We start from the raw sequence: 18,925 nt of genomic DNA, 5'->3' as shown, positions 1-18,925 counted from the left end.
AGAAATGAGTTCTCTCTTAAAACAAACTTAAATACAGGAGGAAAGTGAGACCTCCAATATAAAATGTAGCCACTGGGTGAAAAATGATGAGTAAAAAAGATGCCGACATGCTCAGAAAGGTATCGGTTTGTCTGTTTCTCCCACCTTGCAGAGCGCTGCCTAACAGAGCATCCAGCTCAGGGTTGATCTCAGCTTTCTCCTTCAGCATGTGGAACAGCAGCTGGTTCTGGGTGGCGCTGTTGATCTCTGTCTGCTTCAACCTGCCCTCCATCACCTTCAGCTGGGAATCCTTCTGAGATGCCTGCAGACCCTGTAGGTCAACATGTTGTGGTAAGAGTTTACTAAAGCCCTGTCATGAATACATTTCACCACCATTTCTTTATTTCTTGAAGCCATCAAATCTGATCTTCTCTAATCCAACAAAATAAGGCAGTGAGGGCTAACATTGAATAAGGTAACTGTTGACTCTTTCTAATTATTCCATCCTGAGGATGTAGTAGCCCTCAGCCATCAGGTGTGTAGTCGTTACCTTATTGATGGCCATGGTCACAAAATGGTCCAGAAGGAAGCGTGCCTCTGATAAATTACAGGAGCTTATCACTGCAGTAACATCCACTGTGTCTCCCTCCTCCTGTGGGCCAGAAAAAAACACAAACATAAATAACTCTGACCAACAGTATCCTCCATATTAGTAAAATTACACCACACTTCAACTTCAACTTTTAAAGATGCTATGAGGGGGATCTGTTTTAGTTGCACTCCCTCGCCACCTACTGGCCCGGAGTCTCCACACGCTGTCGTAAATTAATTTGTTTCGAAACATATTTTCTTTGTTCAAGACAACTTTTTACTGGATACAATGCGCTGAGGTAAGGTATTTATCAGCACAGTTACATAGGGCTACGGTTTGAAACATGACATCAAGCAAATGTTGTAGCAGCCGGCTATATGTTAGCCCGTAGCTGCGACCTATCTGTAGGCTAACGTGACGACAAGTACACACTGTCAGTTTGTTAGTAGCTGTTTATATTTAGCACAGCTGGCAGCCTGGTGCTGTAAGTCATGTCTGTAATGTGTAACGTTAGTAAATCCTGGTTAGCTATGTCCTGCCAGTCATCTACCAAGCAGAGCTAACGTAACCTCATGCTTCATTTTATTGATAGACTCTCAAGTTTGAACAGACCACTGCAGAATAACTGCTGACTGTGGGTTGGAATGAACGTTATCACAAACAGATTAGCCCCTGTGTTAAAGAGTGATACAGCCATAGGTAAAGGCTAATTAGCCTTTAGCTCGGGCTGTATCACACTTCTGTTTAGCTTTCTTCTGCTCTTCTGTCCTTTTTCTGTCTGACAGTTAGGCTCCTGTGTCCACCATCACTACAAAATTAATCACAGAAATCTTTTTCAGCAGAGGAAAACACAGATCTCTGTGTTTTATCTCTTCTCACTACTAAACTTCGTCAGCTGGCGTGGTGTTGTCATAGAGACCTAGACCTCATAAATCAATCTGGACCTTTTCTTTCACCAACTTCACCACCTTACTCAGGAGATTAAGAAGTTCTCTACCACCTCACCTTGGCCTCCTCCATCTGCATGATGTTTGCTTGGCAATCAGCAATGCTGTCGTTGATGTAGTCAATGTTGGCGCTGAGAGACTCCAGCTCCTCATTCAGTGAGGTCAGAGAGCGGTCGGCATCTGCACCCTCCACCGCCATCTTTTCCCTCTTTCTGGACACGCGTTCCTTTCGCCTGGTCAGCTCCTCCCGTTGCTTTGAGATGGACAGAGAAAAGGGAGATGTGGCAAAAAGTTAAAAAGAAGGGCAACCTAAGATTAAAAAGGAAAATAGATACTGTTTCTTCTCAGCTTTATGCTCCATGACCATCTTCAGTACGATGACATGTTACCTTCAGTAGCCGGTTCATATCTGTCTCCATGTTTGAGATGGTCATCCTCTGCATGATGATGTCGCTGACCCGCCTCTCTAGTGACTGCCATTTAGCCCTCGCTGTTCTGCTGTGGTAGATAGTCCCCATCCTCACAGTGGAGCTCCTGTTGAAAAACTTGTTTAGTATTTAAAACAAACATCCAGCCATTCAGAAACACACTCCACCATGCTCAGTCGCAGCACCTGGCTCCATTGAACTGCGCTGCTCCAGAGGTGTTCATCCTTCCTTGTGCTGCCCTTTGAGATTGCTCATGATGAGGTTCAGGTACGCTAACCCTCCTACTCACCTTCCCAGACACGGGCCTGACCTGTCGCCTCAGTGCTGTGACCTTTTTAGAAAGAAAAGGAGGATTTTTGAACAGTAGAGTAAAAAAAAAAGTGATACTAAGCCCTTATCCCTGTATGAGCCCTCACCTCTTCATTTTTCCTGCGAAGAATCAGCTCCTGTTGTCTCTTCTGGGCCTCCATTTGCCTCAGCTGGTGCTGTTTCAAGAAACCAGAAATCAATGAACTCTACCATTCCTTAATAAATCCTGATTTATCTTAATAAACTATGATTTCTTCGAAAATCAAAGCTCTCTGTTTGTAGATCAGTCTCTAACCTCTGCCCTGCGTTGGTCTTTCTTCAGAGAAGCAATCTCCCTGTTCCTTCTGCACTCCGTGGCTCTGTTTCTCTCCTGCTGGTCTTTCATTTGACGCATCAGTGCCACCTAGTGGAAAAAAAACAGCACAACATGAGGGAACAAGCATAATGTTTAAAAAAAATAGTTTATAAAATGCATGGTTCAATCCTCTACCTTCGTCTTCTTCATCTCAGTCACGTCCAGCTGTAGTTTCTTGAGCTGTTTCTCGTACTGTGACTGATTCTTCAGCAGGCGAGCGTGCTCCTTCTGAGCTGACTGGAGCTTGTGAAGCTCTTTGTTCATAGAGCTCAGCTTCCTCTCATATTCAGCTTTGATTTTCTTGGCTTTCTCCTCGGTGCCTGACTCCACTGAACCTGCAAATGAACAAGAAAAAGAAAGATTAGCCTTTATTCTTAATCTCTTTCTTTAAATTATTTGTTATAAGAATTTTCGTTAGATTGGTATCCAGGTATTTTCTGACAATGACTGTGTTTCAGTGTTTGCGTTCATGTGTGTTTTACCCATATTATGCAGCACCTTGTCCCTCTCCAGCTGTGTATCTTTGATCTTGTTCTGCAGCATCATGAGCTTCTGTTCGTACTGCTGTTTGAGGGTATGCAGGCGTCGCTGGCTGTTCTCCAGCTCGTCGATCAGCTTCTGCTTGATTGCAATCTCACAAGTGATGTTTGCCAGGTCAGCTTGGACATTATCTGTATAAATACACACCATTAAAACCTCATTTCCCAACACTTTGTCACCGCACGATTCCAGGTGTCTATTCCATCTATAAAACAAACAAGAGGCCTGCTTTGCTACTTCACCTTTCTCCTCCGATTCCTCTGAGTCTGACTCATCAGATGTTTCATCTTCAGCCATGTCAAAGTCCTCCTCCTCTCCGTCTGCATCCTCGCCCTCCTCACGATCGCTGCCCTCCTGACAACAAATGTGAGGAATGGATGTTAAAGACACACACCAATAATTATGTAAAGGCGCTGTGAGGGAAAAAGATGTCTTGAACAACGCACAGTAGTGTGAAAAGATGATCCAATCTCCATCATTTGCTTTCAAAGAAACACATGCTTGGCAAAAGTCACGTCTCTCTGACAGTGGCTGATAGGTGTCTTTAATCAGTGAAACACTACCAACTTCAGCCAAGGGTGTCACTCTTATCTATGCCAAATAAAATGTACTCACAGAGTCTTTAAATAGAAATCTCAATTAAAACCACAAGCAGCAATAAGCAGGCTCTCATGTCCCATCTGTTCTTTTGGGCATGTTGCCACGGTTGCATGTGCGGCAAGATCTGCCTCAGCAAAAAGCCATGTGTGCAGATGAGGTCTGGCCCATACAGCAAACATACACAGTTACTTTAAAACATTAAGTACACTGCAGTTCTGCTTTTGACCACTAAGTTTGTCTGTGACTTTGATATATTTATCACCTCCAGTAATGTGGTTGAGGAATCATTAAAGCATGTGGCTGATTTGAATTTGAGTGTTTGGAAGTGTTTTTGGGAGTAAATATCACTCATCTTGTCTGCCATTAGGTGGTTTTATTTGTATCACCTGCATGTGATATGAGTTCAGAGTGGGACTGTGATGACGTGTATTAAATATGGAACAGATCGGATTATGTATATGAAAGATACTACCATGCAAGTCCAGAAGGTGGTGGTATTGCAAAAGCAGAGAGTAGAGCTTATATATGTATTAACCATAGACTGTATATAGAGTGGAAAGTGTGGCTCCGCCATTTATCATTGTACGGTTTTGAAGCCAAAATACCACCATCACTGGCACCGCCATTAAAGCAGCTGCGCAGCCAGAGTCTGTGCAGTAGAGACTGTGAGGGATTCCGGGACAATCTGAGTGGAGCCGGGTAACAAAAAAAACATTTTTTCTTTTCTTTCGAGAGTCTAATCACTTCTTGACTTAACCTCCTGATATATTTTACGATCCTGGAACAAAATACACGAGAACGGCAGCTGTCAATCATCGTCAAACGTTATGAAAGCCTTGTTTTTAGCCTCGGATAACTAATGAAATGAAACTACCCAGAAAAAAAGATGACTAGAATACATAACAGCCAAATAGCATCTTCAAATCACCACAACAATCAACGTGAGAAACATTTCTACAAGGTGTATTTATTTTTTACAGTTTGACCACAGCCCATCTGGAATGAATGGAGAGTTGGATTTTTTTTACCTATACTGCAGCCAGCCACCAGGGGGAGCAGTTTTTGTGGAGACCTCACTTCAAGCCGAGCAAGATGCCACCCATTTTTTTTACAGTCTATGGTGGACCTGGACCTTGATGATGTATATGAAATTTGGAGCAGATTGGACCTTATATTAAGAGCTGTAATGACTTCCTGGGTCACGGCGAGACATCAGAGTTTGACTTCGCGCCATAATGTCCTTTTAACAGTAGGGAGTGTAGTTTAAGGTAAAAAAAAAAAAGCACATACATGCACTCAAGTTGTGCCACTGAATATGGTTGTGTATTGTGGTCCAGATCCAACATTGTACATAAGAGTTATTAAGATTTGAATGTTGTGGAAAAAAATCAACTTTGGCAACTTTTTATTGTTAAAGTGTCTAGTTTCATTTATTTAGTTTGAAGATGATCCTCACAAAAAAGGGGGGTGGAGCTTGATAGAAACACATACCCTGTTTATTTAAATTGTCAAAATCCACCATTCAAGTCAATTTTCCCCAAAACTCGGTTTGGAAGTCACTGTGGTCGCAAGAGACTTTTTTTTGTTGGTCTTAGCATGAAAGTTATGCAAAAAAATATACTTAAACCTGTAGCTCAAAGTAGTGGGAGGGGCTTGTTTTTCTCACCTAGGTTACGGTTACAAAAACAACGCATTCATACATTTTTCGCCATGGCTGAATTTTGTGGCTAGATGCACTCACGTATAGTTCAAGTTGAAGGCACACAACTTGGGGTTTAAAGAATGGGAGAATGATAATCACTCATGTTTCAAGAGAGCCTGGGCCTTAATGATTGCTTACCATGTCTGCATCATCATTGCCCCGCTCCTGCTCGTTGTCTGGAAGTTCCTCCTTAACAGCACTGGAAAAGGAAAGGGGCGTTAGCAGCGGGCTGATTACAATGATGTGGCCTCATTCTGTTGGTCAGTTTGGGAAGAGCTGAATTTAAATGTTGAATTAAGTGAGCATGCAAATGTCATTTTGATTAGATCATGAGGGGATGTGAAATCAGTATTGATGATGAATGGTTTCAGTGTGATCTGTGGTGAGCGGGTAAGTGATAGACTAGGAGAGACTCATTTATCACAAGAAAACTGTTATCGTCACAATCTGATTTCTTTCTAAAGAGAAGGGTTGACACACTAGAAAGATTTTTTGACCATGTTTGACTTACCTTTAAAATATTTTAACATCAAAACTGGAGTTTTATTTTCTCATAGTTACTACTTATGATAGGAAGTGATCAAAATCTTGCTGTGTGCAGCCCAGAGGAAATAAGACACAGAGGATTAAGGAGTTAAGAAATAGTTGAAAGTGTTAACCGCCTGTAGGAGCAGAAGATGTTAAACGAGTAGTTGATGAGCTTAGAAAAAGAGATGTGAGTTTGGAGCCAGGCCAACAATCAATCGACTTCCTTTCAATTACTTGGTGCATTCTAGGATTGATTTGCACTGCTGGTAATTGAAACTGATTCAGATCTGACCCAATCCTGGATAGGGGCGTGAGCAAACCTTGTGTGTTCACCCTCCGGATGGTGACTCTCTTCATACCGCCTTAGTCTTCACAAAGAAAAGTGGACGGATGAGGGTGAAAATGGTGAGGTGTGGAAGGAAGGGGAGAGGAAGGAGAAGTAAGGATAATATTACAAGATAGGGTGAAAAACAAAGAGTGAGAAAGTAGAAATAAGTGAGTGAGGAGACTCACAAAAACAAGTTCAAATGGTGATCCCACTTTTGGAGATGCAGATGAGGAAGAGTACCCCTAAAAATCTCTCCATGAACTCTCAATTAAAAAATGGTTTCCTTACTTCTAATGTGCAGATGATAATTTCACTTGTGCATGTTTAGAAATCAAAATGCTCAAACATAAACACTTAAATGAAGGATAAAATGTAGAATGCTGCTAATTATTAGCATCAGATAGCATTATCATTGAGATGCAAACTTCAAAGGAAAAAAGACCTCAGCCTTCCTAAAAAGGTCACAGCCTCTTGTATGTTAACAAGCATCAACATATTTATAGTCAATCTTATTCATCCCTCTGGGAATTGCGCAATAATATCCCCTTGATTTTAAAAACAATGCAATCAGCTAAAAGCGGTCTATTTAGTGTAAAAAATTGCTCCACTTTACCTCTTCTTCTTCTTTTTCTCCTTCTTCTTGAGCTTCTCAAGATCTTTCTTGGCCATCTCAATCACTTCATTTGCTTCCTTCTCTGGGGCAAGGAGGGCGGAGAGGGAACCAGGGCCTCCGAACAAAGATGACCGAGTAGAAGCCCGAGACAAATTCTTCCTAAGATTCTCACTCACAGCCTCACTTTCAAGAAGTTTTGCTCTAGGAGAGAAGAAAAGTCACAGACAAGTTTGAATGTGCCACTCGGGAAGTATCACACTTGCAAACTAGAGGGCACAGACCTCCACCAAGCATATTGTGACTGTCACCAACACTTTAGTCCTACTTAAAGTTATACTTTCAGCAGACTGTCTGCTACAATTTGGTGTTAGTTGCAGGTTTGTACCATAATTTGTTACCTGACAGTGTTGAAAATTATGATGACCCAGTACATATTTCATATTCTGGATCTTAGTATCCAGAACATTGCCAGGATCTGGATTGTACTTCTACATCTGTCAGATATCCGACCATTTATCGAGGAGTTATATACACATATGGTGAAAACAGCCCTATCTAACAATGATAAAGAATCCTTTTAAAAAGTCCTGGATCCAGACAGTGATCCAGATCACCTCCAAAGTTTAATCACTTCTTCCTTATCCCATTTTGAACATTCCCTGAAAATTTCATCAAGATCTGTTTGTTACTTTTTGAGTTATGTCATTCACAGACAATCGGACAAACTCCCCCAAAAACATAACCTCCTTGGTTAAAACAAGTGGAAAAGTTAATCCAGCAGTCTATAATTCAGTAATCAACAATGAAATAATTATTTGATTCAGATACTGTAAATAAAGAATGAAGTCAACATACCTTAACTCCTCAATTTCTTTGATGTAGTTTTGAATCATGTTTCCGATCTCTTCATTGCCTTCACCTAGAAGCAGAGGCGTCACTTTAGCTTTAACATGAATTTATAGTGACCAATCAGAAGAAAGGGAGACTTTTAGGGTGTAACATGTTTGAGAAAACACATATACATCAACATTGCTATCAGGATTGGCTGTATCTAGACAAAAAAAGCAATAAAGCAGCATAAAAACCTCTTAAAACCAGCAGCTGGTGTGTGTTAGCATATTTCCATGACAACTGCTGAGGACTTTACACATCAAAAAAGAATATCTGATGTTTTATTTACACAAAGTCAAAACATTGCTCAAGTAAAATTTAAAATAAGTTGCTCCAAAACACAATTTGTTCAAAACCTCTACTATTAGCTTGCAAGAGGAGAGCATAACACAATAATCTATAATTTTTCACTTTTGGTTCCAAAATACACCAAATAGCTTTGACCCACCTGTTTTAGCCAGCGCCTGGTTGGCCTGGTCGCTGAGGATCTGTGTCAGTCTTGCTCTCTGGGCATCGATGGTTTCCTGCATGGCCTTCACCCTCACCCTCAGGTTGTTGTTCTCAGTCTGCAGCATTGAGTTCTCATGGACCAGATCATTGATGCCCTCCATGCCATCCTCTCCCACCAAACGCTTTCCCTAGGTATCAGACAGGGAAAGCACCATTTTAGTAAAGCACATTTCCTTCAGGTGATTTCTATATTTGCTTCTTCACATTTGACCTCTTACCGTTTTGTATTCCATAAGCTCCATCTGCAGTCTTGCTATCTCTGTCCTCAGGGCACTGATCTGCTGACTGGCTCTATCTTGGTTCACCATCACCTTGTTCTTGATGTTTCGTGCTCTGTTGGCGTACTTCAGAGTGTTCAAGGTTTCCATGAAGTCCTGGTCTGATGGGCTGATACAGGCTATCATCATCGTTTGACTGAGGAAAAAAAGAAAAAAATCAGTTGGATAGAGCTGGTTTTACAATTATAGTTCAGAGTCTTTCCTAGCAACATATATGCCGCTCTACTTAAACATAGATGCAGTATCACTACTGGGTCATGTGATTGTGTCATGAACGCTTTGAGTGACTGCTAAAGTTGCTAAATAGTATTAAACTAACAGCAAACGTTGCAAAAGATCTGTGCCACTAAGTACTGAAATTGGATTATAATACTGAATTTGAAAAGCATGATCTGAAATCCAGTTTAATGCTTTGAAATTGAATTTCTTTGCTTTGAAATTGTAATTTAGCCACTTGAAATTCAACGAACAAGGCACAAACATTGTGTCATTTACTTCTGTAAGGAGGAGTAATTGAGCACAGATTCACAAAAATCCTCTGTACATAGACCTCTAAGCTCTAACATCAGTTAGTTTCTGTTTACTTTTAATTTCTTGTGGTTTTTTGCTTTACAAGGCTTTAGTATAGGACATAACATCATAATGTCAATGACATAATATCACATAACTTTGACATCTTTACTGGGGTGGGGGTATGTGCCATTAGGACATTTGAAGTGAACTGGTGGATCAACTTTTTTGGTAACACAAAGTTGTTGATGAACAAACATTCTATTGAGTTAATTTATTCAATAACTTTGCTTAACTGACAGAAAGTTGAGGATTTTTCAGACTGTTCACCTAGCAGACAAAATTCTCATCTGTAAATTCTCACCAAAGGAAGAGGGGGTTGGAGAGATTTTTTGTTAACTTCCAAAACTTGAAAGAATCAAATCAAGGTGTTGGTCCATTCTATTAGGTTTAGTGACATATAAATATGTGTTTGGGGGGATTCAGCCTCCACAAACCTGTTGCCACCCAGGGAATCCTGCAGCAGTCTGGTGAGTTTGGAGTCTCTGTAAGGCACGTGGGTGGAGCGCTTACTCCTGTCTCCCAGGGCACTGATGACGTTCCCCAGAGCAAGCTGAGTTAAAACAGAAGAGAAACAAGAAACACATTGAGATTTGTATCAAATGTGAAATGGGTTATAAATAAAATCTATGATAATTTGAAGGTGTTATACATTTATATTTCTTTTACATCTAGGGCTATGTAGGATTTGGAGAAACTGATTTTATAGAAAACAGTGCTTGTTAGTTTTTGTCACAGACTACAGTTTGCTTTTCCCGATCTGGCCACCAGAGGGCTCTGTTTCCAAACCATTATAATTGTTAAAACAAGAAATTTTAAAGAAAAGAAGCAGTTAATGTGTTAACACAACTGACTGCATACTTTTTCTTCTCATCTTCCGTATTAAACAAAATCTCTTATGCTATTTGTGATAGCTCTTTGTTTTCTCACCAGCCCACAGTTGATGGAGATCCCCTCTTTAGCTCTGTCTCCTGTTGCTCCAGTTCTCTTCAGTCTTTCAGACCCAGCCAGGTCCACAAAGTGAAACTTAGCTGTGAGTGTCTCAAACTCGTTGATCTCTGTGTTGTTTGCTAGACGATTATCTGTCTCATTATCCTGAAAGATAAATTACAACAAAAATCAAAACAAGGACGTGGAAAACGTCACAGGGAAAGCTGGTGCTGTGTCAGAGCACTTACATTGTCATCAGTGGAGCACACTCGAACTTGGCATAGATGGATGGTGAAGATGGCGTGGGAGCGTGAACTCTGTACGTTCATCTGAGTGCTGGCGGTGGTACGAGACAGAGCGCCAAGCTTCAGACACTGGATCATCTGTTAGAGGGCAGGTGAAGGGAAGGAGAAGGAAAAATTAAGAAACATCAACAAAATGAGCACATCAAAACTTCTCAGGCATCTCATGAGGGTCACATCATCTGATCAAAACACATTTAAAAACAGTTAGATACAGAGGGACACTCAACCAATTTCATAAATAACATTTTTGAGGAGTTTTTTTCTTAGAGATCTTTCTTTGGTTTTAGAGAAAAGAAAATCAGGGAAAATGTGACTTCTTTTTTTATTACTATTAAAGATTTTGGTTTGGATGAAATTAAACGGAAAACTGCTTATTTCAAAATAAAATGCAGGGACTGTTGTTTAAAAAAGAAGAAGAATTTAGTTGTGCCGAGACCAGTAAAGGCTGTGTGAGAAATACCAAAAACTACATAAGCAGTGGAATAAACAGAAACAGACAAAGCGGCAACTATTTACTGTAGTGTAACAACCAACGGCAACCTCTGGTCTAAGAATATGAGACAATGTGGAAGTGCTAAAATCTGCTGTTTCTCGAGTGCCCACTTGAGGCTGGATCCAGAAGTACCGGAAGTCACACACACACCAAGCCAAAAAATGCTATTTTCAAAGCAGGAATTAAGCTATTTACAGCCTGGTTCAAAAAACGTCTCCTGTCTGAATCACTAATTTCACTATCCACACAAACTGTACAGGAAGGTGAATTTTTTTCTAACTTGGTAGTTTAGGAGATATTAAGATTGCAAGTTCATCCAATCAGAGGCACAGCTCAGCTCATGTGACTGACGGGCGCACATCACTTCCTGTATGGCTGCAGTAGAAGGCTGTAATCTAAAAAAAAGTCTTTAAATGTGTTTCAAATGTGCAATCCACACGTTTACATATTTCAGTGGTTGACCCAAAAATTTGTTTTTAATTTATATTTCTGCACTTTAGTTTGTGTTTTGTCATGGATGAGAGATCAGTGAGATTTTTATGTGATATTTATGTTCACACAGTGTTTCTTTTTCATTTTATAAAATAGTGAACTTCACATCTTGACATATTTCAATGGTTGTGCCAGAGATTTGGTCTTATTCGCATTTCTTCATTTTATTTTGTGTGAGATTCATATTTAATTTTCATATTATTGTTCATACCAGGCCTGTTCTGTAGAGCTCTGTTCCTTTCTCTGATTTTATTTAAGGTCATTAATGATAATAATATTACACGTCTAGAAGGCTTGAAGTTAAATCAATCGGTCAATATTCTGCTGTGAATAGTTAAATAAAGATATATTATTTTTCATGCATCAATTCATCTCATTTTATGATAACACACAGGACTGACCTACAGGAAAGAATTGTTTATATGTTACAGTTTCCTTTGTCGTGTTGGTTGTACTTAAGAATGGTTTATTGCTTGTGTTCAGTGAAAAATGTAGAAGATAAACATCGCTCCCCAAAAAACGCATGCTAAATCACAATTGCAATATTGGTCCAAAAAAATCGGAATTAGATTATTTTCCAAAATCGTTCAGCCCTACCGCAGTAGCAGGTAGTAACAGACAGGTCTATGGTATTAACACAGATATCCTAGCGGGGACATAAACTGACCTCTGCTGCAGATGTCACGGTGCGAGTAGTGACCCCCACGGTGTAGATGCCTCCATTTGCATCCTCGTGGATTTTGATGTTGGATTTCTGCTTCCTGGCTTCAATGTCTCGTGTTGAGTCGAACAAGTCCAGCACTTCTTCATTGTACAACTGGTGGTGAAGGAAGGTAAATAAAGACAGGACAGACTATTAAACTTGCATATTTATAGCATGAGTAGACAAAAGATTGTTTTTCGTTTTAAAAAACAGCCATGAGCCGACCACAAAGACTGACTAATGACTATTCAATGACTGAAGGGTCATCTGGTTGTTTTAACAACTCTAAATTGCTACACCCCCTTCTGACCTCTGACCTCTTGCTGTCAGCAAGTTCTAGCTACATCTAACTAATGGATCTTAAGTGGACTGGATGTTTTCAGTTTAGGCTCCATGCTGATAAATGCACCGTAATTGGGGAGGAAAACATAAGTTTCTGGGTTCACATCCTGACATGTCAACTTGATTTGGTCTGACTGTGGATGTTTTCTGCACCTCCAGGAACTGCGCGTTGATCTTGAACTCAGGAACCGGCTTGCCCTGCTCAGTGGCAGCCTGTTTGCGCTCCTCAATCCCTCTGAACAGGTGGTTGACAGCCCGAGGAATGATACCAAGCTCATCTTCTCCAATGTTGACATCAAAACCGGTTCCCATGGTGTAGGTCTTCCCCGAGCCTGTCTGGATATGAGAGATAAGACGCCATAAGTTACTTTATCTCACATAAGAGAAGCTCACTCCTCTCTTATCCAGTGTCTTTCTAATAATTTCACCCATATATGTTAACGCAAATATCCGATTTCCTATCTGTATCACTCAAACATTCAGCTGAATCAAAGATTGGAAAACAGTTCTGAGAAGTTTCTCTAACGTAGGCGGGCTTACGGAGAAAAGGGTGATCACCATGGTGACAAAAAGAGGAATGCAACATTGAGCTCAAAATCGCGTCACCCTTCTCCTCCCCTCTGAAACTCTGTGGAAGAAACCCTGACAGGAGCGTGTGTTTCTGTGAAGGGATGCATCATGGGATCTCTTCTCAAAATGTGTTTATGCAAAACACAAAAGCATGTGTTGGTTATTTTATTCTTCAAGGCTGCACCTGCCCGGTCATTTTGTGCACATAAACACACACACATTATTTTGTGCCTGTGGGAGCTTGGAGATGTTTGTGTGGCCTCAACTGCGCTCTGTGAAAGGCCCTTTGACAGGGACACAAGGGCTGCAGGAACAATGTGAGGAGAGAATAATGAACAGACAGAGGAGTGAAGGGAAAGCTTAACTGCTGTAGTACTACTAAAGAGAAGGGCTGCATGGACAGACAGTGAAAACACACTCTCTGGGAAGTGGGCTGTCTGCTTTGGTGAGGGGTGTGCTATCTTACCCTGAAGATTTGGAAGAAAGAAAACATTTCCTGCTATCAGAAAGCCGAAATCTTGAAATATTATTGAACAAAGTCTATTTCCTTTTAGAAAGAGTGCCTTTAGTCAAGCCACTTTTTCTGTTTGTGTCTCTCACACCTGGAATTTAATACCAAACCCAAAATGTGAACTCCGACTCTGACCTCTTTTACAAAACATCTTAAAACTTGGCTACTGGAAGAAGAACACTGTTGCCACAACCATGCCTAAACTTGTATATTTGTTTAATGTTAGCTAACTGTTGGGGTAGCATCTGGAATTTCTACTGAGTACATACATAAACATCACTGCTCATTATCATTACTACTACTCCTTTTTCACTATTTATTATATCTTCATTTACTTTTTAGGTATTAGGGCTGCAGGCAAGGCAAGACACACTTTACATTCTTAAAAATGGGTACTGCCAGTGTTATAAAATTGCCATTGATAATATTTAATTAATGTAATATGTATTGAGTATTGTACATTTAAAATAGCAATTTATATTTACCGCGTAATTGGCCAACCTGCAATAAAACTACACACCTAACACTTTAACACTTCAGTTTCTAATTTTAGCATTTAACACCAGTAAAAAAACGTATGGTACCCTGACCCTTGGCCTGTATGTTTCATGATCTACTTTACTTTTTTATTGCTCTTGCTTTTCTTTTTTATTTTCTGTCCTTTTGTGTTTTTAAGGACACGTTTTTTCTCTTTGTATTTGCTCCTCCCGCCTACTGGCCATAAAGGCTTACTGTTCAACTTGTTGCTAGGGATGGGTACCTTTCACATTTGAAACAATGTGGTACCGATACCCTGTACTTGACAATCGGTATCAGTACTCAACGGTACCAATGATATGTATTGTCCTTAGGAATGGGTACCAAATTAGGTACTTTCATAGGTACTGACCAAATTCTGTCAAAAGTACCAGATATCGATTCACGTAAAACCAGAAGGTACCATGTTTAGGTACCTAAACACATCCTTGTGACTGCGAGGGAGTGGAAGAGTAGGTGATTTTCCATGCTGGACATAAACACAGCATTGGAATGTTATCTATTGAAGAATACATATGTTAAATTAGAAAAAAAAAAAAAAAATTTGATTATTTAAAAAATGTATATCTTTTGCCACATAAACACAAAAAAGTACCGAAAACTGGTACCGTTGAGTACCAATGCCGATTGCCAGGTACTGGGCAATGGTACTGTACTTTTTCAAATGTGAAAGGTACCCATCCCTAATTGTTCCTGTTTAAATGAAAATAAACTTAAAGTCTAAAATCTCACTTTCAGCACTTAACATTACTTAATAGGTTTACATGACAACTTTAACTCCTTTGGTTCAGCCATACATTAAAAATGTTGAATTATTATTTTTTCTCAAGAGTAAAGACTATAAAACGAAAAATTAAAAAAAAGGTAAGATTAATTCTTTTTCCCAAAAGCCTGGTTACTCCTACTCATCACACAGCTTTCAGGAAGCAGACTGACGTTAAATCTGCTTCATGTCTCTCAGTAATGTTTTGACTGGTATGAGGTAAAGCAATCTGTTCACACTCTGTTCTGATTGGGTAATGAACTCCCTTTTCTATCTATCCCCCTCGGGCAGCTCTATCACAGCTAATATTCGTAAAGCTGCATGATTGGAGCAGGTTGGGACATGCCAGCTGATACTGTATTGACAGATCCTGAGCAGCTGGAAGGCCCCTCTCACTCCCTGTTTGGCTTCTTGTCTGGTTATATGAAATGATATCAGCTTCATATCACATGCTACCATAAATCTTTGGATGTTGGAAATAGCTCCATACCCTTAAGCAACTTTAAGTCATACAGAGTAGATGTATCATGCTACTGAATAAGTTTAATCTGAGTAAAAAGCCTGTGCACCAACCTGGCCGTAAGCAAAGATTGTGGCGTTGTATCCCTCAAAGCAACCCTCGATCAGTCTCTCCGTGCAGTGGGTGTAGATAGCATCCTGCTGGCTGTCCATGTCGAAGACATGGTCGTAGGTGAAGGCCTTATCCTTACCCAGCACTACTTGGGGCTCCCCTGGCATCACATACGTACAGATGTGGCAGCCCTCGATCTTCTCTTTGGCCAGCTGAGGACGGATCCTGGAAGACACAAAGACGCACATAGTGAGATTTTTTTACTGTAATGAGCTGGCCATGAACATCCACAGACATTAGGAATGCAAAACATATTGAAAATCTGATGCTAAGTAAACAGCACCATGAAAATAGATAGATTAATTCAGTTGTATTGTGAATACGTTGAGCATTTATCATGCATAAAATTGACCATCCTCCTTAGCCATGGTCTACAGTTTGTAAGCTGGGTAATTATTAATAACACCATTTACAAGGCCATTATGGTCCCATGGTCCAATCTATGCAATATAAAAAGCAAAAAGAATGAAAAAAATCCATTCAGTACATCAGCTTCAAAATATCATAATAATTGACTGATCCGAGCCGCCGTTCCCCTCATTTCGGGTTTGTCTGTGAGTCCATCCAATCCCCTGTCTCCCTTGCTCCGCACCATCCTGCTCATGGTCCCGCCTCGTCCTTCCCCACTACCCCTCTCACGTCAGCTAGCTGCTCAGCTACCGAAGCGTCATGGAGCCAGAGAAGACCAAAACCAGGCAGCTGTTACTGTTACCCTCCACAGCGAAGGGAAGAAAACGAAAACGTTTCCAGGAAAAGGCTGAGATCATAGACCATAGCTTTAAGTGTGGCATGTAAGCATGTTGGTATTTTCTAAAATTCACACACAGACATCACACAATACATATATGTCTGAATCCCAGTCACTTTTAAACATTTAATGTCTATCAGTAGAAACAAAGTTGATAAAAACACTTTTTTGTGGATGTATACTCATAAAATGCAATGCTTATTAAATCCTTATGAAACCAAACTTTCCAAAGTTAAAGGGTGAAAGATGTGGACAGTCAGCGTTATCGTAGATGCCAACTGGTGTAACCAGTGTTTCTCATTAAAATCTGATATTTTGAAAAAAAAAACAAACAAAAAAAAACAACCCTTATTATGCATATGATTTTGGCACTAAACTACCCTTTAAAAATGAAATTTAAAATGGTTTTAGACCAACTGATCCAAAAATAGAAAGAAAGCACCGAAGTCTATGGCATACTGACTTATTCAGTACAACAAAACCCATGTTATCAAGTTAAGACATAAAATATATTTCAAAATAATTAGCTTCACAGTAAGCATGGCTCAAAAGAAAGAATCTTCAACAATCATAGAATTAAAGAAAAGAATTAGAAGAGGAAAAAAACAGGTTTTCTGAGTGCATCTTAATCCAGACTAAAACTATTTTTCATATATTTTATTATTAAACAAGAAAGTTTGTGACAAAAACTGTGGCTGCTGTGGAGTCATTTTTTACTGAGCCACAGGAAGAAGTGTGCTACTTCTGTTCAGCTGTGTGTATGAAAGACCGCGCAGTACCAGCACACTCTCCAGCAGGCACCACACACAGTACAGAGCACTCACTGTTCAGGTCAGAGCCAGAGCCCAAGCCAGAGTAAAGCAAGGAGCTCTGGGTAAACAGTCCCACCCTGGATTTCATTAAGGAATCACTCTGTTTGCTTTTCTGCAAATAAATACACTGTCGTTACATCATTTCCTCCCATGATGCACCCCTGCCTGTCATCGCTTCACTGACTGTCCACCTGAAAAGTGTAGATAATGGAGACAGACTGAGGTAAAGGCCATCATGGAAGCTTCAGAAATAGCTCTGCTTTGATGGAAAAATTAACAAAAAGAAGACAGCACACCTGAGGTATCACTTTGTATTCCATTCAACCTCCCAGAAACCTGAGAACTTGAGAGGAGTATTGTTTGAATGGCTGCTTTTGTTACCATCTGCTGGCAAGCTATGACAACAAAGCCTGTCAACGTGGTGCTTTACATACACTTTGCATATGTGACATCAGATTCCAGCTATTTGGAAGAATATCTGGGATTACAAACCAGATGAGAAAAGAGGACAGGAGGATGGATCCAGACTTGAAGAGCCCCGCCTTTGTAACTATACACCTGAATAACACTGTGCTGTCAGATCCATGTTTTTTACAGATTAATGGTTAATGAAACATTTCTCACATTAGCAATGTAATTCAGAAAAATCTGGTTTTAAGTGACTAAACATTTGGAGGTAGCTTTGACTACTAAAAGGGTCAGGTCGCAAATTAATCAGAAGCAATACTGGTGTTGAGATGTTTTGAAACATGACTCTAAACCCCACATAACAGATTATGTTCTGGGTGAAAATTATGTAACACCAAAGTGTCAAAGTGAGTAGACCAACTGAAGAAGCTGTGGTATAATGACAGGATGGTTTAGGGCAACGCTGATGTGAATCTGTGCTAATCTCTTTGGCCACCATCCCAAAACCTGACAGTGAGTCATTACTGTAATCCTATGCAACAATGGAGGCACTCACTGCAGCTTACAGCAAAGGCATGAAGTCACTGGGTTATTGTCGACTTAGAGAACTTACAAAGAGGGTAAGAAAATATGGACTTAAACGTGACATTGGGAAAAATCAGAAAGCGGTGGAACAAGTTAATGATTGTTCTTACTGTAGAAGACCTAAGAAACATGACTGTGTCTCTGTAGCCTTTTTGACATGTGCTGATAAGGCTAGTTTCAATGATAGAGCTCATTCCCATAGCTCCCCTTCTGCTGTTCTAAGACTTCCCCAGTTTCCTCAAAATGAAACTTCACCAAGACAGAGAGGTTACTGTCCATGACTTTTAGAGCAAATGTTGGCAATAGGAGTGAAAAATCCAATAAATACACCAATAACTGGGCTTCAATACCAGAAGACACAGATACTGATCTGACCTATCAGCTTTAAGCTTTTCTAACTTTGTAAACAAAAAAAACAAAACAAAACAAAAAAAACATTCAAGCTTACTCTTTTATCATTTAATGGGATCATAAATGTGTAAATGTGTGGTGAGTCGATTTCTAATACTAACAGAAATTTGAATTAAAACCTCAGCAGTGGATAACTACAGAATAAAACTTGCTAATATTACATTTGTCAAAGTTGTTGGTGAAACAAGATTGAAGTAGCTCCTAACTGCAGAGCTGCTGTATTTATCTTCTTTTCATGTGACATAGATTCAAAAATGCACAGATGTAATGGTGCTAATGATGTAGTGCATGCACGGTCGTTTTAAACACTGAAAGAGGACTGACCAGAGCTGAATAAACCTGCCCTATGGATTGACCCTATGTCACTGATATCTGAGACTAAACTTTGAGAGTCTGTATCAGACTGGTATTAGATACCAAGGTTGGATTGGTGCATCATTTTCCAAAAGGAGTTTCACTTTTCTACTAAGGTATAGTCTTTCCAATGAACTGAAGTAATTCGTCTCTCTGCATT

At 40.0% G+C, this 18,925-nt stretch overlaps 1 protein-coding gene across 3 annotated transcripts in view; it reads right to left on the bottom strand.

Annotated features, from left to right (window-relative positions):
* Positions 1-18,925, bottom strand: part of LOC141810446 (kinesin-like protein KIF21A) — a 40,223-nt gene that overhangs the window by 9,021 nt on the left and 12,277 nt on the right. For all 3 annotated transcript variants that reach the window (XM_074698000.1, XM_074698002.1, XM_074698001.1), the window contains exons 2-23: positions 15,390-15,612; positions 12,589-12,771; positions 12,058-12,207; positions 10,349-10,483; positions 10,101-10,265; positions 9,608-9,723; positions 8,541-8,736; positions 8,261-8,450; positions 7,777-7,840; positions 6,922-7,122; positions 6,301-6,348; positions 5,591-5,651; positions 3,393-3,504; positions 3,093-3,281; positions 2,746-2,945; positions 2,551-2,658; positions 2,363-2,431; positions 2,132-2,277; positions 1,908-2,052; positions 1,577-1,771; positions 530-631; positions 145-310 (exon numbers count right to left, since the gene is read on the bottom strand). In XM_074698000.1, the coding sequence (XP_074554101.1) occupies positions 145-310; positions 530-631; positions 1,577-1,771; positions 1,908-2,052; positions 2,132-2,277; positions 2,363-2,431; positions 2,551-2,658; positions 2,746-2,945; positions 3,093-3,281; positions 3,393-3,504; positions 5,591-5,651; positions 6,301-6,348; positions 6,922-7,122; positions 7,777-7,840; positions 8,261-8,450; positions 8,541-8,736; positions 9,608-9,723; positions 10,101-10,265; positions 10,349-10,483; positions 12,058-12,207; positions 12,589-12,771; positions 15,390-15,612 (3,164 nt within the window). The remainder of the gene's footprint in view (positions 1-144; positions 311-529; positions 632-1,576; positions 1,772-1,907; positions 2,053-2,131; positions 2,278-2,362; positions 2,432-2,550; positions 2,659-2,745; positions 2,946-3,092; positions 3,282-3,392; positions 3,505-5,590; positions 5,652-6,300; positions 6,349-6,921; positions 7,123-7,776; positions 7,841-8,260; positions 8,451-8,540; positions 8,737-9,607; positions 9,724-10,100; positions 10,266-10,348; positions 10,484-12,057; positions 12,208-12,588; positions 12,772-15,389; positions 15,613-18,925) is intronic.

This window comes from Halichoeres trimaculatus, unplaced genomic scaffold, assembly GCF_033239565.1.
Source record: "Halichoeres trimaculatus isolate MK-OKI-2021-1 unplaced genomic scaffold, fHalTri1.1 fHalTri1_scaffold_21, whole genome shotgun sequence".
NCBI classification, from domain to species: domain Eukaryota; kingdom Metazoa; phylum Chordata; class Actinopteri; order Labriformes; family Labridae; genus Halichoeres; species Halichoeres trimaculatus.
The sequence above is the reverse complement of the archived record's forward strand: the minus strand, read 5'-3'. Positions and strand labels throughout refer to the sequence as shown.